This window comes from Amphiprion ocellaris, chromosome 9 (assembly GCF_022539595.1).
Source record: "Amphiprion ocellaris isolate individual 3 ecotype Okinawa chromosome 9, ASM2253959v1, whole genome shotgun sequence".
Lineage (NCBI taxonomy): Eukaryota > Metazoa > Chordata > Actinopteri > Pomacentridae > Amphiprion > Amphiprion ocellaris.
Window position 1 is genome coordinate 8231471 of NC_072774.1, and position 21061 is coordinate 8252531.

The 21061-nt window shown below is 41.2% G+C and overlaps 1 protein-coding gene across 4 annotated transcripts in view; it reads left to right on the forward strand.

Annotated features, from left to right (window-relative positions):
* The window catches only part of fhod3b (formin homology 2 domain containing 3b), a 130552-nt gene that overhangs the window by 98736 nt on the left and 10755 nt on the right, over positions 1-21061 (forward strand). For 2 of the 4 annotated variants that reach the window (XM_023299399.3, XM_023299400.3), the window contains exons 7-22: positions 1780-1891; positions 2622-2716; positions 3984-4127; positions 4619-4860; positions 7691-7753; positions 9359-9466; positions 9616-9750; positions 10159-10209; positions 11845-12035; positions 13179-13730; positions 14396-15297; positions 16194-16352; positions 17053-17235; positions 18393-18512; positions 20334-20495; positions 20613-20803. In XM_023299399.3, the coding sequence (XP_023155167.2) occupies positions 1780-1891; positions 2622-2716; positions 3984-4127; positions 4619-4860; positions 7691-7753; positions 9359-9466; positions 9616-9750; positions 10159-10209; positions 11845-12035; positions 13179-13730; positions 14396-15297; positions 16194-16352; positions 17053-17235; positions 18393-18512; positions 20334-20495; positions 20613-20803 (3410 nt within the window). Of the gene's footprint in view, positions 1-1779; positions 1892-2621; positions 2717-3983; positions 4128-4618; positions 4861-4977; positions 4979-6313; positions 6412-6550; positions 6716-7690; positions 7754-9358; positions 9467-9615; positions 9751-10158; positions 10210-11844; positions 12036-13178; positions 13731-14395; positions 15298-16193; positions 16353-17052; positions 17236-18392; positions 18513-20333; positions 20496-20612; positions 20804-21061 lie in introns of all 4 variants that reach the window. The other 2 variants (XM_023299403.3, XM_023299401.3) reach the window with 2 other exon arrangements.

A 21061-nucleotide genomic window follows, 5' to 3' on the forward strand; every position in this document is an offset into this window, starting at 1 on the left:
AAAGAACGTGCACGTTAGTAGATATAGATAAACTGTAGAATGAACCCAGCGGTCCCATCTGGGCTCTGACTAAAATCATGTACTGCTTTGTCAACATGGAAGCAGCAACCATCCTGTCATTGTGGTCACCTCGGCCCTCTGGTGGCCACATGGCTTCATGTGCAGCAGATTTCCAGCAGATGAAGGAACCGTGCTGCCTCTCTTCTCTTTCCCCACTGTTTTATGGTCTTACAAATTACTCTAATGCTTTCCTGTGTAAATACTGATGCAATAATTGGCATGTGCCTTATTTTGTTTTAATCAGTTCCTTGTCCTCCTGATTTTTCATGGCGAGTTTCCATTTTCATAACAATCATTTTGACTATGATCGTTCTGGTGTTGCTTGTCCAGTCTTAGTGCTGATGTGGCAGATGCTCATGTGTTAAATTAAATTTGAAGCACCCCTGAAACTGTGTTGATTTTTTTCAATCTCAGCCATGTATTATTCATTTTACGCCTCTCTCTGCTCGTTGTTTTCTCTCTCTTTTGACATTTTGTAATGATGTAAATTGCTGCAAACTTTAGGTTGGCTTTAGTTGTATTTATATAGTTACAGTATTTAACATTACGTGGATCCTTAGTGCACATGCGACTGAAAATCTCTTAGTTGCAACAAAATGTTTTCAGTGGTTCCTTCAATAATTTAGCAGGTCTGTCTAAGTGTCTCTCCCAGGCAAATAAAATCACTTGCTTTATGGTAAATCTGACAGTAGAGCACCTTATTTTTTGTTTTCAAACTAGTTTTTGATCACACGCCTGTCTAAGGTGGGTGCACTGAAGTACATAAGTTGAGACTGGAGGCTTCTCAGTGCAGAGCCACCTAGTAGCATCTACTGTGAGGCTGTGTTTCTGCAACAGTCATCAATTGTAGCATTTGGAGATGCATGCAAAATGTTTAAGGAACTCTAGTAAACTGTAACATTTGCCGATGCATGTGAGTTTTTTAGGAAACATCTGTAAAAAGTAGAAATTTCTACAATTTGTGAGGCATTTCAGGAACATTGGCAGATTGTAGATAAAGAAAACAACCTGGGTTACATTTTCCTCTACAGTCTAAACTACATAAGTCTCTGCATGCACATCAGCCATCTCAATCTGTGGGGAACACTGAAGTATGATTAAAAATGGCCAGCATTATACATTGCATTTTTTTCATGCCTGAAGTGGAGTGCTTCCACTGTAACATTAAAAAAGCACAATGTCTCAAAGAAACTGAGTGACCATCCTGATGAAAAGAGTGGAATAAATGTACAAATCATTTATCTGCACCTTCATTCCTGTTGACCATAACTTATGTAATGTGTTTAGAAATTATCTAATATATCTAATTATAGGTGGATGAAAAGGTATATGGATAAAAATATACTATGTCTTGCCAAAGGTGCACTGAAAAGTTGTGAAAAGTCAGTTTGAAACCATGCATTACCTAGTTATTATGTTGTGCAAATTCTCAAAAATCTCACCCTTGTGGTGTTTGTTTATTGCCTGCCTGTTGAACAGTTTGTACCCATCAGCTGTCAATGTCACACAGCCCCCTTATCAAACCTCTCAACACTGTTCAGACAGGAAAAAGCTTTTACAAAATGATGCCATTAAACACGAAGAATTAAAAGAGCTCGCACGTGCTCTTCATTTTAGTCTGCAAACATTGGAAATTCACAGTTGAAATGTGTGCTATGTGCTTGAGGGCTGCTGTTTTTCTATATTTTCTGTTTCAACTGTGCTCTTCTCTTTGTGCAGTTTCGTCTGGTAGTGAAGACGTCCCTAAAGCTGCTGCTGGTGTTTGTCGAGTACACCGAATGTAACGCTGCCCTGCTCATAAAGGCTGTGAGCGTCGTGGATGCCAAAAGAGGTGAGAGCTCACGTGAACTAACTGAAAGGATTAAAAAACAGCTACAGAACACAGTACATGTGGTGCTATTTTACAGATTTTCCCTACACAGTGTCCTCATATCAGCTTTAATTCTCTGCGGTTCAGTGTAACCTGAGCGGCAAAAGAAAAAGGAGTCGGATCAGTTGTCGTGACTCGCTACATAACCGTTGCAAGGCTTATTGGGAGAGACTGTGACTCCTGCCTGCTGTGGTTTTCAGTTACCTGCCGTCCTAAAAGCTCAACATTGTACCGTGGCGTACAGCAGGGGGTTGGTCATCCGTGCGGAGGGGTCAGGTATCCCTCTGTCTCAGCTCTGTCTTATCCCATCACTCTCTGCCGTTACGTAAGAAGACTGAACATGATCCTCTGGTCTCCTGATGAGAAGGAGATGGACTTGAGCTCACGGCTGAGGTGCGATCGAGTCGACCCCTGCGATGTTTTTCCACTGCCACTTCTCTAGAGGAACACTGCTATGACTGCAGTTCTGCTGCTGGAGCCACAAGATGACATAACAGTTTTTTTTTGTTTTGTTTTTTATCCCTGCACAGCGAACAAGCTGAGTCAGGGTTTTATGCTGTAAGATGTGCAGATGGATTAGCTCAAATTCTGTTGCTGTTCGGTCCCCATGCAAACCTTGAAACACAGGCACCTATATGCAGCAGTTTGTCTTGTTATGCACAGTGTGTTGCATTGCTTTTTGGTGACGCAGGTACAAAACTGTGGTCAAATGTCATGGAGATCCTGGATGAGAAGGATGGAGTGGATACAGAGCTGCTGGTGTTTGCGATGACACTCATCAATAAGGTCAGTGAATAATATTTAATGAATAGTTTACACATTATTGCTGCATAAACTTACAGTGTGGCATTTCTGACACCATTTAGGCACTGTGTTAATCCCTCATCAGCATCTGAATAACTTATCTAGATAAGGAGGAAACCATTAATTTGAGATGGAAATGCTCTCAGCAGAGCAGCATTGTTTCCAAAATGTGATCAAGTCAGTTAAACCACTTCCTCAGGTAGATTGAATCAGGTGCAGATTCAATCTGTTTAGTATGATTGCATTTGTGCCAAAGTGCTACTTAAATGAAATAGTAGTTGCTGTCTGATAGTGGGGAAGTGACTGCAGCAAATTACAACGGCAAGAGTTTTAATTACAAGTAGTAATGAAGTGTAGAGTATGCAATGCACCATATTCTTGGCGTTTCACGGTGGAAATCGAAAAATTGATTTAAATACAGACAATAAAATATATTTTAATACTGATTTAGGTTGTATATATGGCTACAGATTACACGTAAATGCAAAGTTTAGTCCTTAAAACTCCATAGCTGCATTTTGCATCCAAATTCACATACTTTCTTCTCAGTTTAATCACTCTGGAAGTATTTATTACAGTGAGGGGTAAATATGTTATTGATACTGTATTATATTAAATAAAACTGCACTTTTGACCTTTGTGTGACAGTGTCACAGAGAAAAAAACAGATTTAAAATTTACATCAAAATTAATCATAGATACAACAATCCATCTCCACAACCGGAAAAAAAAACATTTGCAAGTTGACTCCTGTATGTGAACACTTGAGTGAAAAAAACAATGATAGTGGTTATTTCTGTTAGGCACTAAGCACATATTTTTTCTCTGATGTCAAAGTCAGACAGTATTCCACCATTATGGTTCTGATATTGTTAGATTCCAGACAACCTCAGCAACACAATTATGAGAATATATATCTTCTGCCGGCATTTTATATTGAGATATATGTGAAACTTCATAATTACATAATACAGAATATTGTTTTTCATTGATATAATGGCTAATGTTAAACATTTGCAAGTATCATCATCCCAAGATGGAAGATCTGGATACACAAGACTAAACTAAAAACGAGACACAGCATGTAGCTTAACAGTAAAGGCACTGAAATTCCCCAGAAAATATTCTATTTTCAGAAGTGTTTTCTTACTCACGCTTTGTTTCTGTTTCCTTTCTGTCGTGCAAAATTCTAAAACACACAGAAGCAAGGCAATAAAAGCCTCTAATTGTGTGTAATTGTGTGTCTCAGACTCTGGCAGGCCTCCCAGACCAGGACTCCTACTATGACATGGTGGACTGTCTGGAGGAACAGGGCATCGAAGGCATGGCCCAGAGACACCTGAGCAGGAAAGGCACCGACCTGGACCTCGTAGAGCAGATCAACATGTACGAGGTGAGGAAGCAGACACTGCACCAACCATTATCCATCCATCCATCCATCCATTATCTATACACCGCTTAATCCTCACTAGGGTCGCGGGGTGGGGGGCTGGAGTCTATCCCAGCTGACTCAGGTGAAGGCAGGGGACACCCTAGACAGGTCACCAGTCTGTCACAGGGCCACATACAAAGACAAACAATCACTCTCACATTCACACCTACAGGCAATTTAGAATGATCAATTAACCTCAGCATATTTTTGGACTGTGGGAGGAAGCCGGAGAACCCGGAGAGAACCCACGCATGCACAGGGAGAACATGCAAACTCCATGCAGAAAGATCCCGGGAAAGCCGGGACGCGAACCAGGCTGCAAGGCAGAAGTGCTAACCACTACTCCACTGTGCAGCCCACCAACCATTATCACATGTCAATTAAAGTCAAGCAGCCAAAATGCTACAGTATTCAGATTTCATTAGAGTTTATGTGATGCTTCTTTGGCCCAGATGACTCTACGCCATGAGGACGGGGACGATGAAACCCCGTTGCCCCCGAGCGGCCGAAAGGACCGCAGACGGGCCAGCGTCGGCGGCACCAACGAGCGCCGAGGCCTGGAGAGAAGACGCAGCCGCAGACATTCGCTTCAAAACAGCAGAGGCCACGCTTCGGCCCCGGCGTCGCCCAGCAGCTCCCACACGACCGGCTTCCTGCCCTTCGGTGGCCAACGAGTCGAAGACATCAGTGAAAGGTGAGGCAAAGGGAGCTGAGGAGTGTGGAAGATAATCAAGAGGAGAAGCTTTATCCGTGCGTCCATTTCAGCTTGAACTTACTCTGCTCCTGGTGTTTTAAAAGGTTCAGCCAGGAGGGTTTTGTTTTCATCTTGTATATTTTAAAGCCTGAGAGATATCTGCAAGTAAAGAAGGAATCACAAATTATTCCCGGGCCCATGGAGTATTACTGTGTTTCACAGGAAACAGCCAACAGACTGCAAGTGTGTCTTATATTTCAGGCTTGGAGAGATGCTTCTACTATATCCTGAGCCAAGGCAGAGAATTTAATTATATAGTAATTTAAAGAATGGCAAATAAGAGAGTGCTGCTGCTGCAAAGTGACATTTAAATTAATTTTCCCACTGACAAAGACAATCTCCTGCCACTCATGGAAATAGGAAGCTTCTGTAAGCACATGATATGAGCTATCTGTCAAACTTCCTCCAGTAAGAGTGTGCTGACCTTAAACTCCACAGTGCCACATGTTTTATGTAATTTTGTGACTACACATACTCAGACAGACCACAAAGCAAAAATACATTGTCACTTAATTACACAGTAGCTCAAATTAGACCTTATAAAAGCCCTAATCAGCCACTTCCTTATGATGAGAATTATATTATCCCTTTTTTCCACTTTTTTTAAGACAGATCATACACTAGAAACTGGAAATTATTTGTTGCTTTGCTTTCTGTCATTAAAAAAATCACCACTGATTACTGGGCCATGTAATCCAATCCCCTATCATTATTAATAAGCTTCCTTTAAGTATCCCTATCTACTAATATCCCTGGTAGCACTCAGATCTTCAGGTTTGCTTAAATTCAGTCCAGCAGGTCATTTGATACCAGACTAGCTTCTTCCAGTCCACCACAGGAAATTTAAGCTGCCTTTGAAGATCACAATTTTTCCATATTGTTAATGAAATCCAGACAAACCGGGGGGCGGGGGGGAGATCCGGACAGAAAACCGGCCACAGATTCATGTATGATCACTTCAACCACACCAGATGTCTCCCACAGCAGCACCACGGCTTGTTGTAATAAATCTTCTTCACCTCGTGGGGAGATGTTTAAGATTCATATGTTATTTTTGTATTGTGGAAGTTGAATGTAATCGTTGCATGTACATATCCATTTCTACTGTTTTGTAGTGTAACTACTAACCATCTCTTTCAGTGCTTGTCTGTGTCTGATGCTTCTTTTTTTTTTTGACAAGCATGTCTTTGGTGTTTCTCTGCTGCTCCATCCTTTTCTCTTGTGTGTTCATGTTGTCTTTGTTGAATTTCTCTTCCCTCTCACCTGCCTACATCCTCCCTTTCCTCCTTTCAACCCCTCCTCTCACCATAGAGAAGAGGAAGAGCAAGAAGACGAGGAGGAGGAGGAGGAGGAGGAGGAGGAGGAGGAGGAGGAGGAGGAGGAGGAGGAGGAGGAGGAGGAGGGGGAGGAGGAGGATGATGAGGAGGACGAGGAAGAGGCAGATGATGAAAGTCATCCAATCACTGAGTCCTCTAGACAGGGCACTCACAGGTATTTTAGGCCAACTGGTTTGCCCCGAACGTGATCCTGTTTTCTTTTTTTTTTTCCCCCTTCCACAGTATCTCCCCCTTTTGAAAGTGTGATTATTTCCTTCTCTGGACTCCTCCTCTCTTGTATTTTGTCATCCTAGTGTGGCTCCAGCTGTAGCAGATACTCCTAACATGTGTTTGAACTTAAAGTGTATGGCCAACATCCTCCCTAAAGCCAGTGAGGGCCAGAGAGAGTATCTCAGCGTCCAGACCAGGACATCTTCTCCTGTGTCCGTCGCACCTAAAAAGAGGGCCTTTAGACCTTGGTGTGTTCCTCCCAGCCACCTTTATGTGTCTTCCCTGTTGCTCTGAGTACAGCACTGAGCTCTGCACACCCTCAGTCTACCCCGAAACCTCACCCTCTTTTTTTCCTCTCCTTCCTCCCCTGACTTGAACCAGATCTGGGTATATTTTTTTGAACTCCCAGGTTGTCTACTTATATTCCATCCAGGCCACCTCAGTGTCTCCATCACTGGTGTCTGTGTCTCTATGTAGCTCACTTTACCTTCAGCAGCCATTATAGGAGCACAAGCACAAATAGTACTGCTCAAATTTTAAATAATTCCTAGATTGTTCCCCTAAATTAGCTTCCTCTCTATCTTATTCATCTTTTACAAGTGTTTTCTTGAGCATAGTGGCTAAAAATGCCTTTATTTCCAGATTAGATGTCATTTGTGTTTCATCTCTCACCTCTGAAGGCATGTTTTACCAGAAAAAGTTCAGCCATGTAAGATATAGTTACTTCCTCAGTTGCTGGAAAGAATTTTTTGCGGATTTTTGCTCCTCATCTGTCTTTCATTGTGGCTCTGCACCACAGTTAATCCGAGACAAGTCAATAAATTAATTCAAAGCGTTAAGGAATTCAAAGTATTAGCGTGAGTCACAGTCACTGTCTCTTTGTTGGTAATGTTTTGCAAAGATTTGTAGCAATAGAAACGGCATAAATCTGAATTTGCACAGGAGTTCCATAATGCCAACCGAAATGAGGATGTGATTCCCTGTTTTATTGGTACTTGGCAATAAAAAATGATCCAGTAAAAGCTTGCAAACAGTTTTATTTGTCTGTTATTACAGTAGTCAGAGAGATGTTGTTTTGTCCCTGTCTTGTTCTGTCGTCTCGTGGTCTTGCGGCCCTCTTAACTCCTGCTGCCGTCTCACTGTCTTGTGTGCGTGTGACTAACAGTTAATTATTTCATCTCTGGAGTGTCTGACTTGACTTTCTTTCTCACTTTCATCTTCAGTCTGACAGATACTCCTCCACCTCCTTCACCTTACACAGCTAGAAAGCCCTGCTGGGCTGAAAGGTAAGACCAGGAGTCAGCAGGTTAAGTGTTACAATAGTGTGCAGGGACAGAATATATTGTGGTTCTGAGGTGACTTAAAACACATAATGTACATAAAACAGCTGCAGCTGAATACTGGCAGAACACTGCTTAAAGGTCCCATATTGTGCCTGTGTTTGGTAAATTATTAAAAGTCTTACAAGTGAAAGAATGTCAGAGCTGGTTAAATGTACCATTACCTGTTTTAGCCCTGTTCTAAATGGGCTGTTTTGAGCCACTGCTGTCCACGCCCCCTTCAGGAAGAAGACTCTCTCTGCGTTTGCTCCGTTAGTCAACAACACAATATTTGACACTGACATGAATCCATGTTTGACAGATACACATTCTGCTGCTTCTAACCTACTGTCTGAGTGATCATTTTGCAAATTCACAACACAGCTGTTGTTTTTAACTCGTGTGTTTGTGAGTTTATTAGACAAGGTTGTGGTCATATAAACAGTGTTATAGCAGCGCAGAGCATCAGATTGGATGTGAGTGCTGGCTAACATGTAGGCTGCGTTTCAGTCACTACTTCATGCTTGTACTATTGCTTGACAACAGAAACAGACAACATTGGGTACTTGGCTGTATGAAAATGCAGTGTATATGAGCACAGAGAGCAGGAGAGAAGCGAAGGGCTGACATGACTGAAGTTAGGTTGCAATGAGGTACAAAAGACAACATGAAAACACAGTAACCTACCCAGTCATTGTTTATAGGTTTCACGGCCAATGCATTAACTGTGGCTGTACAATCAAAGCTAATGGTAATGTTAGCCACATTAGCCACACAACATGCTAACACTGTAGATTTTTCTATTGATGTGGTGGCATTGCCATCAAAAATACAAGTAGACTGCTAGATCTTTAGTTCTTCATATGCTGGCAGCATATGAGGACTCGTGTTCACTGTTGCAGCAAACATCAGGACATTTTGCGTGCTTTGCTGAGACATTTTAGAGTTAGTAGAAGAAACTCTTACTGAATCTGCGAGATTGCAAAGTAGCTGCTGATTCAGACTGGCTCGCCTCAAAAGCAGCAGTCTGGATTATGCAAATGTTTAGCTCCACAACTCCTCTTTGTGAAATTCTTACTGCCTTGTAAAGCTGGGGTTCTATCTAGCTGAAGGGGGGCAGCAGTAAGTGTCTCGCAGCTTTTATTTTACTACACCAAGTTATAAGACATACAAAACGCAATAAAAACAGATTTTCACCATATGGGACCTTTAATGTTTCCATTGCCTGATTCTGTCATCTGTGCAAACAAATTTTACTGTTGTGCAGTTGCTCTGGGGAAAAAAAATGAGTTGCCATTGTACTCAACACAGTAAGAAAGGAGTAGGTTGAGCGCAAAAATGAGTTTATGCACTCACAGACATGGATGAGCAACACACTGGCGTTAGAAAACACAGTCCTTAAGAGAGCTCTTCTTTATTCAGTGCTATCATAGCTCGTTCTCAACTGTCCAGCAGCATGATCACAGATACTTGAAGTGATGTCCATCCATCTCTTTGTCTTTCACTGTCTTACAGTTAGAATAAAATGTATTTAAAGAAAGCGAAGCCTTTATTGTTCTCTACTTTTAACAGAATGAGTACTAATGGCACCCCATGCCCTGGCAAGAACCAGACTCCTTCATCACCCATCCATCGCTTCAGCAGTTCAGCAGCCTCCACACCAGACTCCAAACCTGACAGGTGAACTTCTCCGCAATTAAAGCAGAACGTTTGTGACTACACTTACAATAATAAAAGTAGAGCTCATATTTGAACAAATGTGCAGAGGCCTAAAACATGTAAACCCGTCACTCAAATTTGCTCTTTATCTTTTATTCTTTTGCTTGCAGACCTGCTTTAGGCGGCTTGCTGACTTTATCGTACCGACAGCATCAGGAGTCTCTGGCCGCCGAGAGGGAGAGGAGACGCCTGGAAAGAGAAGAACGTCTGCAGAGAATCGAGAGAGAAGAGAGGAACCGCTTTAAGTTAGTCTCCCCTTACCAGTCAAAACACCAAGCATGACTTCATATCACAGAGGTTACACAATGACTTTACTCTGTCCCATCGGCAGCTGTACAGACACTAAAGACATGTCAGCTCGTGTTAGAAACAGGTGGCTTGACTCAGTGGAGATATTCACAAATCTCCCATGAGTCTGAGAAAAATTGGGCTTTCTTTATGAGGATCATTAGACACACTCAATTTTGTGGCAGGAGGACTCTCCAAAAGCACATTTTATGATGCTCTGTTTGCAGTCTTTGCACTAACCATATCAATTTCAGTAAAGCAAATCTAAAATTCTAAATAAAAGCTTTATCCGTAAAATGAATATAGGTCCCAAATTGTCCTTTATTCATGCTCTTCTGGCTCTGTTTCTGTCTTTTCTGTCTCAGTCGAGATTATGTTGACAAGAGGGAAGAAGCAAGACAAGCCAGAGAGGAGAGGTGAGTTTGCTTTGTTTCAAGACTTTCCATGGGTTCACAATAACGCTGCAGTTGTGAGGATGTAAAATTAACAGCAGATGTAAAGAGAGTTGCACCCTGCCTCAGGCTGAATTATAGGTGTCGGGGCCCTTCTGGGCCTGCTTGCCATTAAGACGTCCCAAAGGTTAACAGGACAAGTGTGTAATTGTCTTTTGCCATGCATGTGTCTCAGTTATCTCCCTCTGAGTGTGTCTGTGTGTGAGCAGTATAATTTATAGCTCATTCTTATGTCCTGACCTCTCTCACCCCTGTGAACTTGAACATGCACCTTATAGAATTCTTAAGGATAAGTGAACTGAGAGCTGTAGTTGCTGAAAAAAATGTTCTGTGCACTTTGGCAGCTTAAGCAAAATGGGGACATCATTTGTCAGCATTTGAGTCTCCGAGTAATGGGATTATAGCTCCATTTTCCATAATTACTTTGGAATGGCTATTATTCACTGACAGAACTTTTGATCATTGTTATATGAGGCCCTCATACCTCAGAAATGTCAGGTTTTCAAAAGACAGAGTTTTTGAATTCATTGGTTTCTTTGAGAGCCTATTATAGCATGAGGATTATATACACTTAGGCTTGAATTTCACCCTCTGAACTCCGAGCCAGTTTCTGGGTGTTTTCTGCTCATGTCACATTTTTAGTCACTGTGGGCTCATTTTTTTTTTTTTTTTTTGAACAAAAATGTTAAATCCTGCACCTCTATGGAAGCAACCATAACATGAATCATAAAAAAGCAACAAAACGAAAGTTTAATTACCTAAATTTTTTATTTCACAAAATAAAAATAAAAAAAAATGAAGGGCCTACAGGTGTCATCAATATGGAAAAACAATAAAAGCTCCACATGTTATAGATGGGCTACTTCACTAGGCCAGTTTACTTGTTTTTTTTTTAACATGCTAGGTGTTTTTCACTCTACTCTACACATCAGCTCTTGACAGATGTTTCACCATGATGAATGTATCTTCCTACAACTTGCTCCTTTTTAACCTGGTTTTGAGCCATGCTGCATTTATTTTATTGATCTAGTATGTTATATTTCCCTCTCAATCTGTCTTGTTGTCTCATCTCTGCTCTGTGTGAACACAGCCTGCAGTTCATCTGAAAAGTCTGTTTGTCACAACTGTTGGTCACAGCTGAGTCAGTCATGACTTCTCGGTTGCGCTGAGGAGTTTTTTAATTGTTTCTGGTGAATTTTTAAATGCGGCATGTAGAATAAAGGGTGAATAATCCAATTTTTGAGCTTAGATTTGGGGTTTTTTTGTGATTGAACTGCACATCAATCGGAAAGTGGAAAAAAACCTGATGATTTTTGCTCCTTTCACCGTTTCCGGTTTTGATAAATGGTGTGATTTTGAGGATTTTTTTTCAACATGAAACTTTGGATTTCAATGAGTTTAGTAATGAAGAAACTCATTTATTCATTCAGCTAAACAATGCTATTTTTATATCATTACATATATATGTATTTGTCTCCTTATAACACAGCTATCAACAGGCCAAGAAACATTGCAAACAGTTTTTACCTTTTAGCACAGATAATAGCAAATCTAACCACAGCATGAAGAGATCTGAAAGCACACATTTTGTTCTTGCAGGTACAAAGCTGTGGAGCGTCTGGCTGCAGAGGAGTTTGAGCGCGAGCGGCCTAGAGTGCCGACAAGAGGGCGGACGGAGATCACTTTGTGTTTGAGTCCAAACCCCGCCAGCCGCTCGGCATCTCGCTGTGCCACACCTTCATCCATTATCTCACAGGAAGACACCGTCACCACTGCACACCAAATGCTGGGTAAACAGCACAACCATTTATTTATCATTACTGGCTGTCAGTTCACCTGTTCCATACATTACACACTAACATTTCATGGGCGATTGCTGAGCTGAAATAAGATTCAGATGCACTTTTGTTGAAAGGGGCTACTGAGAATAACATATCAAAATGTAAAAGTGAAATTGAAAAGGGAAATTGCAGTATATGAGTATTTTCACTGTGTGCAAAGGGTAGAAGAAGGTGAGGGTGTGTATAGAAAAAGGTAAAATTTTCCAAGATACATTTCTTTCAATGGTACAATAGTTTATTTTTCTAAAGCAAAATTATTCAATGACTTGAAATTGAAGTAGAACAAGACTGAAACTAAAGTTTTTTTCCTTTAGAAGTTGTAAAGTACCGTCATGTAAGTCATGTTCAAGTTACTATATTAGTACCTACAGGTAGATCTGACGAGTGGTGTAGGTGAGTTGTCCATCTTGACACATTTTACAACCCAGTACAGAAAATATGCAGTATATTTCATAGCATGTAAGATTCTTGTCTAAAATTAATATACTTTACTCTTAAATTACTGTTTCTATATCCCCTATGAATGTTGCTACAACTTGTCCATCTTAAATGTTTTGTTCTGAATCTTGGGATGATGAAACCTCTAGAAAAAAGAAGCTGAAACTCACTTTGCAAAAGCTCTATTATATTGGTCAAACTGTGACTCGCCAATCACATATCTAGACCATTTAACAATTTGATTCACTAAAGATAGGTAGCCAAACCAAGACACCGAAGAAAAAGGGCAGATTGATAAAATAAAAGCATGATTTGAAAAAGGGTGGAAATTGGACAGTTTTTTTTTTTAAAAACAAGACACAGACACTGATAGCCCATTTTGCACACAGCTTCACAATTTGCTTCAAAATTCCTTTCTGAGTTGATAACTGTTCCATTGCATACATTCCAGAGTCTGACCCTTAATGGATGTGAACAAGATCTGATGATTGATTTCGTAAATACAGTCTGGAAATGTCAGTGTCGGTGCAATTAAGGATATCTCAGGAAGCAATTTCAGGCCGTTCCAATTTAAAACAATGGATGATATAAAGGCATATAACTCAAGTATTTCAAGTAACATTTTTTTCCACATCATTTTGATTTCTCTTCTAGGAAAAGAACCCATCTCAGAGCCAAACCTTGACCCAAAGACCACAACCAAAAGTCCAGCACCAGATTTAATAGTAGCAGAACCTTCTCCCACACTCTCCTCCGAACCAGACAAACAGCAATCCGAGACAGAGTCACTCGCAGAGATGGAGGACGTTGCAGAAACTCAGTCTGAAAAGAATGTAACTACGGAGTCGGGGTCAGATGATCAGTCAGGAAAGGAGAAAGAAGAGACGCAAGAGGAGGAGGAGGAGGAGAAGGGTGAGGAACAGGAACAGGGTATGGAGGAGGTAGCGGGAGAAGAAGAAGAAGTGGAGGTAGTTGAAGTAGCAAAGGTGATAGAGACGGGTGTAGAGGCGGAAGTGGACGTAGAGTTGGAGGAGGAGAAGCCGACAGAAAGGGATGTAGAAGACAGTGTACTGTTGAGTGAGAAGGAGAGACAGAACGAGGAAGTGAATGAAAAAGACAACTGCTCAGCATCCAGCATCTCGTCAACCAGTAGCACTCTGGAGAGGGAGGAGCGGGAGGAGAAGCTCACCAATGAAATCGAAGCAGGTATAACTGACACTCTCAAATAGTCATTCTGCACTTTAACAACTTGTCTTGATGCTGCAACACTGACACTGTCAATGTTATTTACATCTGGTGAACAGTTGTAGCTCATGGGCCCTGCTACTCTGCTTTTCTTCATTGCTGCACCGACCACTTTAAAGCCGTTGCTGCTATTGTACATTATGCAATATTGTACATAGGTTTTATTCTAATTAATGAGAAATACAGTCTAGACATTGTTCATGTGGTAAATGACTATTCTAGCTGGAAACTTCTGATTTTTAATGGAATAGCTACATAGAGGTACAGAGGCCCATTTTCAGAAATCACTCCTGTGTTCTAATGGTTCATTGTGTTAGCTAATGGTGTTGAAAGGCTAATTGATGATTAGAAAACCCTCGTGCAGTTATGTTGAATAAAACTGTGAGTTTTCATGGAAAACATGAAATTGCCTGGGTGACCCCAAACTTCTGAGTGGTAGTGTATTTTTTTTTTTTTTTTTTTAATCTCACGCTACGAACTGAGACCTGGGAATCTGTGTTTCATTCTTGTCATGTCATGTGGTTAGAAAGACAATTAAAGTTGAGTGTGACTCTAATTAATTCACTTATTTTGCTAATCAACTGTGCAGATTCCTTCTAGAGTTAATCTTGTTTCTGCATCAACAGGCCAATGGAGTCAGTGCATTAAAGAAGCAGATGTGAACGACCAGTGCAACAAGATTCTCAACAGCAAGCGCTTCATGCTGGACATGCTCTATGCCCAGAAGAAAACCGCCGAGGATGATGGGAACGTAGGCGAATCGGAGAAGGAGAATTGTAAATGTGAGAAGGAGACGGAGGTCAGTGACTCTGTGGCCAGTTTGGCCAGCAGGATCTCCACACTAGAGGCTCACCGACAGGCCAGAGAAGACAATGTGAAAAAGATGGAGGTGGGACATCTGGACAACCAGGGCAGCGTCCGAGCAGTGGCGGAGAAGTTTGGAGATTTGGTCAAAGGCTTGACATCTCCACCCGAGGCAGAGTCCTCTAAAGAGCAGCAGCAGACGGACAAATCATCAACCCCCGCCCCGTCAGCTGCACCCCCCAAGAAAGAGTCGGATCATATCTGGGATCAGCTGATGGCTTCCCCCAGAGAGCTGCGGATCAAAGAGATGGACTTCACCGACCTGAGGGACGAGGACGACTTGGACATTTTAGACATGGACAATGTGACAAAGTCGGGCGACCGGATACCACCACTTCCTCCTGCCCTGCCGCCGCCCCCGCCTCTGTTCGGATGCCCCCCACCTCCTCCCATTCTCGGCAAAATGATGCCCCCTCCTCCACCGTTCATGGCCCCCATCCCTCCGCCCTCCCCTCAGCTGAGTCGAGGGGAGGCGCCTCTCTTCCAGAAGAAGAAGAAGACCATCCGTCTGTTCTGGAACGAGGTGCGTCCTGTGGACTGGCAGTGTAAGAGTCATAAATTCTGTAAGGAGTCCCTGTGGTCCAAACTGGAGCCAATTAAACTGGACACATCCAAGCTGGAGCAGCTGTTTGAGTCCAAGTCCAAGGAGCTGCCTGTCACCAAGGTAACCTACTGTTACAACAGACACGCAGCACTAATAGACAGCATGCTTTTGGAGGGAATTTCTCAATGCTTGTTTCAGTTTCCTTCCCATAGCTCTGGATTTCCAGCTCTCTGGCACTCTGTTTGAAAAGATAATTTTGTGAGCTTAGCGCGGCCAAACTACTGTCACCCTCAGTGTCTCATATGAATCAGGAAGTACTGGGTGCAAACAACTCTTTAAATTAGGTGAACCCTTCCTGATGCTTGAAGAATAATATTACAGAGCAACATATAGCCCACCTTAAAATAGAAAAAACAAAACTTTGGAGAGTCAAAATAGCTCACTAGCACCTAATTCTATCCACTGATTTGTAGTTTCTTTCATGCTTCTAAAAGTAGAACTATATGTGGATGACCCCATGATAGCTTGAAGTGCAGATACTGTAGTTGTGACATTTTCTCAGAAAATTACCATAACAGCTAACAGCCTTTACATTATGGCAATCCTTATGCCAAAAGAAAAAAAAAAGCTCTTTTATGCTCACTCAAGGAACAAAACGTTTTATTTAAATTACCCCTCAAAAACCTGGCATTTTCTACTACTGTCATATTTTGATGACATTCCTTTTAAAACCACTGTTGGATTTTGAGGTTTAAAGAATCAACAGCTTGGATTTTTTTTTTTTTTATGGTGTCACACTTTTTGCCACACTTGCAGTAATGATCTCACATTTCAGTCCCTTAATTCATCCAACCATTTGTTTTAATTTGTAATGAGCAGTACAATTTTGCGGTTAATCAGCAAATTTGAAAAATGGTTGGCTGTCCTGAGTGTTTTTATACTCATTTTTTAACCATTAAAAACTGCCTCTGTCAGTTAAATAGTCTCACATGCTGGTGGTGTTTTGTATCCCACAGAAAGCAGCTGTTGACGGCAAACGACAAGAGATCATAGTCCTGGATTCAAAGCGCAGCAACGCTATAAACATCGGCCTGACTGTCTTGCCTCCTCCCCGCACAATCAAGACGGCCATTCTCAACTTTGATGAGTATGCACTAAACAAAGAAGGCATTGAGGTAAGATCTGTCTTAAAATGTGTATATCTAAATTCCTGTTTCCTTCTTACCCATCAGATCAAACTCATTCAGGCTCGTTTTGTCCAACATTGACATGGTTTTCTTGAATTAGATTGGCCTATAACACCAAAATACACTGGTGGATTTCATCAAACAAGAGAAATATAGATGGAGTTGCCTATAATGTTCACATATGATGTGATTTTCTGGCTGCACGATTGTGACTTTTGGGCTGTTTTCATTGTAATTAATCCCAGTCAAGATTAAAGGTTATCTTCCACTCATCTTAAAAGCCATATGATAGACATTTGAAGGACTTCACATCAGAAGATAATAGTATATGTCGCATTCCTATGGTGTTATATAACTTATAGTTTCGAGAACTTCTCCTTGAGTTTATTCTCAGCAGACAGCAGTTTTCCTCTCCACCTTTTGTGTCTGAAGGTATTTCCAGCCAGACAACGAAAGGGAGGTTGAAAGTTCACGTGTCACACAAATTTGTGGGAGAGCTGGAAACAACTGGGATAAACAGAGCACGAAATGTCCGAGTCAATTTGTCTCCACTCTCTTCTCGGTGATTTACTGCTCGACATATTATGTAGAAAATGTTACACGGGCAGGAAAAACTTTTGATATGTTTGATGAATGATCCTGTAAGCCTGTTTTTTTCTCTCCTTCTCTTCTCTCTGCCTTCCTATAGAAAATCCTCACAATGATTCCCACGGAGGAGGAGAAGCAGAGGATCCAGGAGGCTCAGCTGGTCAACCCTGACGTCCCCCTGGGCAGCGCTGAGCAGTTCCTCCTCACCCTCTCCTCCATCACCGAGCTGTCGGCTCGCCTGCAGCTGTGGGCATTCAAGATGGACTATGAGCTGATTGAGAAGGTCGGACACAATGCTGTTCAGCCTAATCACATGCAGACATATACCACTTTGCTGCTTTTTAGTTTCTATACAATACTTATGCTGTTGTGTGCATTAAAGAAACACTGATATTTTGGGAACTTGTACTCTCTGCCACAAGTCAGATAAGAAGATTCAAAGTACTCTCTCATCTATATGATAATTACGAAGCTGCGGAAAGCTTCAATCAGATTCCCGCACACTCTCTAACTTTATTTATTCATAACTTTTCAGTGCTAGGCCTTCACTCGGTAAATGGTTTGTTCCAAAAAGAAGCGATCTTAAACAGGGAGTGGCTGCAAAGTGATCACATTCTCCACTTACAATAAGAAAGTATGAGTCAAAATACATAATTCTTGAGAAACAGTTTTCAATAACCTACAGGAAGTTAGAAAACACTGTATACAGGAAAGAAATTACAAATATACCCCAAATTTGTTGACACATACAGATGAAATACAATGAAGTAAAAGACCCCAAGGGTTAACTGCACTTCCAAAAAACATACACTTAATCCCTGCAGGAGCCATATGTGAATGAACCTGAAGGATACATTTACATGACAAGTGAAAAAACCTTCATAATATATGCAACAAGGTCTTAAAATTTCAGTTTATTCACAATACATGCTTATCTTGAAATTGATACATAAATTTACTTTTACTCTGTCAGGAGTCCCTATAAATAGATCCCACAGGTCTCCAGAGGCAATTCCAAAGAGAAAACTTTTAACATAGCGTATAGGAAAGATTAACATCAATAATAAATTACCTCAATAATACATTTACTTAAGATCTCTCCCAATATAATATATGAACACAATCAACATTAAGGCCTCCGTGAAGGTTTTTCATCAGAACAAACCATTTACCTGATGAAGACTGAGCACTTACACAGCATAAATAAATATATTTTTGCAAGTTCGAGTGCAGAAGTCTGTTTGAAACTTTGTGAGATGCTTGTCCCACTCCTTGTCTTATGAAATAGATGCACAAAGTTGAATATATCAGACACTAGAGGACCAATAAGCTCTATGCAAGTTTTTTTTTCATTTATGCATATTTTTTAGGATCTGTGTATATCCCTCTCAGAGGTATTAACAGTTAAAAGTTGAGCTTCTTCACTGCACTTTCTTTCAGGAAGTGGCAGAGCCTCTGCAGGACCTGAAGGAAGGAATGGACCAGTTAGAGAAAAACAAAACACTCAGATACATCTTGACCACATTGCTGGCCATCGGCAACTTCCTCAACGGCTCTAATGTTAGTAATCCTGAAGACATATATGACTTGAAAGTTTGTCTTTTTTTCACTATTTCTCTTTCTGTGTCCATGTTTGAATGAGCACCCTGGTAGCTGTATCCTAAAAATCACAACAGAAGTCTTATCAGGCTGGACCGAGTAGAATTTCTGAATAAATTGAACATGGCGCAAGGCTGAACTGCATGTTGTCCTATTAGCAGATAGGTATGCACATTCAGCCAACCCCATTTGGCTTTTTCCACATTTCTGCACCAATACTGGTCCCAAAATAGAGGGCAAAAGATAGTTTGCTGCCAGAATTTTTAAAAAAGACAACACTTTCTCATTCACTTTGCTTACAATATGACATCTATTACAAACTGAAATGTTCATCAAAATAAAAATGTTTGTGCGATAAAGACAGAACAGGTCAGATTCATGACACTCACCACTAATAAATGTTATCCGGGTTTTGACAAAAAGGAGTTGAGGTTAAGTTTGTTGCTTCCGGCTGTTTGTAGGAGTCTTTCCTCTGAGTTCATTAAATAGATACAGCATCCAACAACAGAGGATCCATATGCGTGTCTCCAAAGAGAGTGTCACACATTTGCTTTTACACAGCTCCATTATATACATATAATTCTATATTATCCTGACGAGGAGGAGTGACACAGTAAACTGTTTTAAGCTGCAGTTAAATCATTTGTTACATAACATACTGAAGTCAAGTCCTGAGCTCCATCGCAGCTGTCAGGATATTTTTGTTTTACCGTTTGTAACGTAGTAGTGAGATTATCATCACACATGGGAAGAATTTTCACTGTTTAGGAAATCAAAAATAAACCAGGCTGTAAGTTATTTAATAGTTTGATAAGCTTGTTTTGATTCAGTATTTACTTTTTTAGTGCAATATTGGGCATTATTTAATTGATGTACTGTCCAGTCTTGCATGTGTAACAAACATGGTTCTTGTATCATGAGTGTGTCTGAATGATTCTGTGAGGAACATCAACGTTAAAGTGACCTATATCTAAATGACAGAATGCCAACACTTTAATACACTGATATAGCAGCGATGTTCCGTATCATATGTCTGGAAAGGGATTTATTAATTTCTTCCCATACTCCTCTTCCCTCCATTCCCCTGACAACATATCACATTGGCAAGGATAACAGTGGACTCTTGTGTGTAAAAGAATGTGCAGCAGACACGGTCCTTCTACAGTACAACCTCTGCCTCTGTCTGTCCAAGAGGGGAAAAAAACGAGGGCGCTTGTGCGATTTCTGGCAGTTTGTTTTTGTCTGTGTGAACTTGCATCTGCGTCTCTGATAGTTGTCCTTTGTCACGGGGGTTTTCTGCGTTTCCGTTGCCTTGCGTGTGCCGCAGTGCGTCTGCATCTGTGCACAGAGCGTACATGTAAGTGAACCTTTGGGATATGAAAGCCAAACGTAAAAGGGAAACATAAGTCATCAACATCAAAACAAGTAGTTCCCGTAAATAATGTCCGTATTTGTATTTGTGCAGTAAGCCATTTAATACTGGCAAAAGAACAAGGGAGATCCATTTAGGATTATGTCTTTCATGATAAATTCTGGCTGTTTTAGAATGGCTGCGGTGAGTACAATAATCGGTCGGGCCTGAAGTAGATTGTGGTTTCTGATAATCACAGTCTAATGAATCTACATATCTACTAGGCCCACTCCATTGAGCCCCTTTTTCTGACTGCGCCAAAAAGGAAATTCACGGCAATTTGGTCCTCGAGTAGAGGCTTTTGAGTTTTAATTTTAGACAGTTGTTTCCGTCCCACGTTCTGAGTGTGTTTCCTATGTTTTTGTCTCCAGGCTAAAGGCTTTGAGCTGAGCTACTTGGAGAAAGTCCCGGAGGTGAAGGACACGGTTCACAAGCAGTCCCTGCTGCACCATGCGTGCTCCATCGTGGTCGAGAAGTTTCCAGACAGTACTGACCTCTACTCGGAGATCGGAGCCATTACCCGTCTGACCAAGGTTACCCTTTAGAAAAACTCATTAAATGTTTCCACAGTTTGTTTTTAGTAGATAAAACCATATCGGCTACAGAATCCTCAGCAGACTGATCAGCTCTGTCTATGATTTTGTCATCAGGTGGACTTTGACCAGCTACAAGACAATCTGGCACAGATGGAGCGAAGGTGTAAAGCATCATGGGATCACCTCAAGGTCATTGCGAAACATGAGATGAAGCCAGCGTTGAAACAAAAAATGTCTGACTTCCTCAAAGACTGTGCAGAGAGAATTATTATCCTCAAGATTGTACATCGAAGAATTATCAACAGGTACGTTCCTTTGTGGATCATAACTTGTGCGTAAAAGATAAGAATATGGATAAGGATAAGGATACACTTTATTGATCCCACAGTGGGGAAAGTTCACCGTTAGATGGATGTAGTCTCAGTGATGTCACCCGGTGGATTGTGGACTGCTGCTTTGCAGCCTCAAGTTTGGCATTTGGCCGTCACCGTGTTCTCACTATGTACTGCATTATTGTAGCAACCTGTCAATCATAAAGTAGTCCCACCCTATATAGTCTGCTT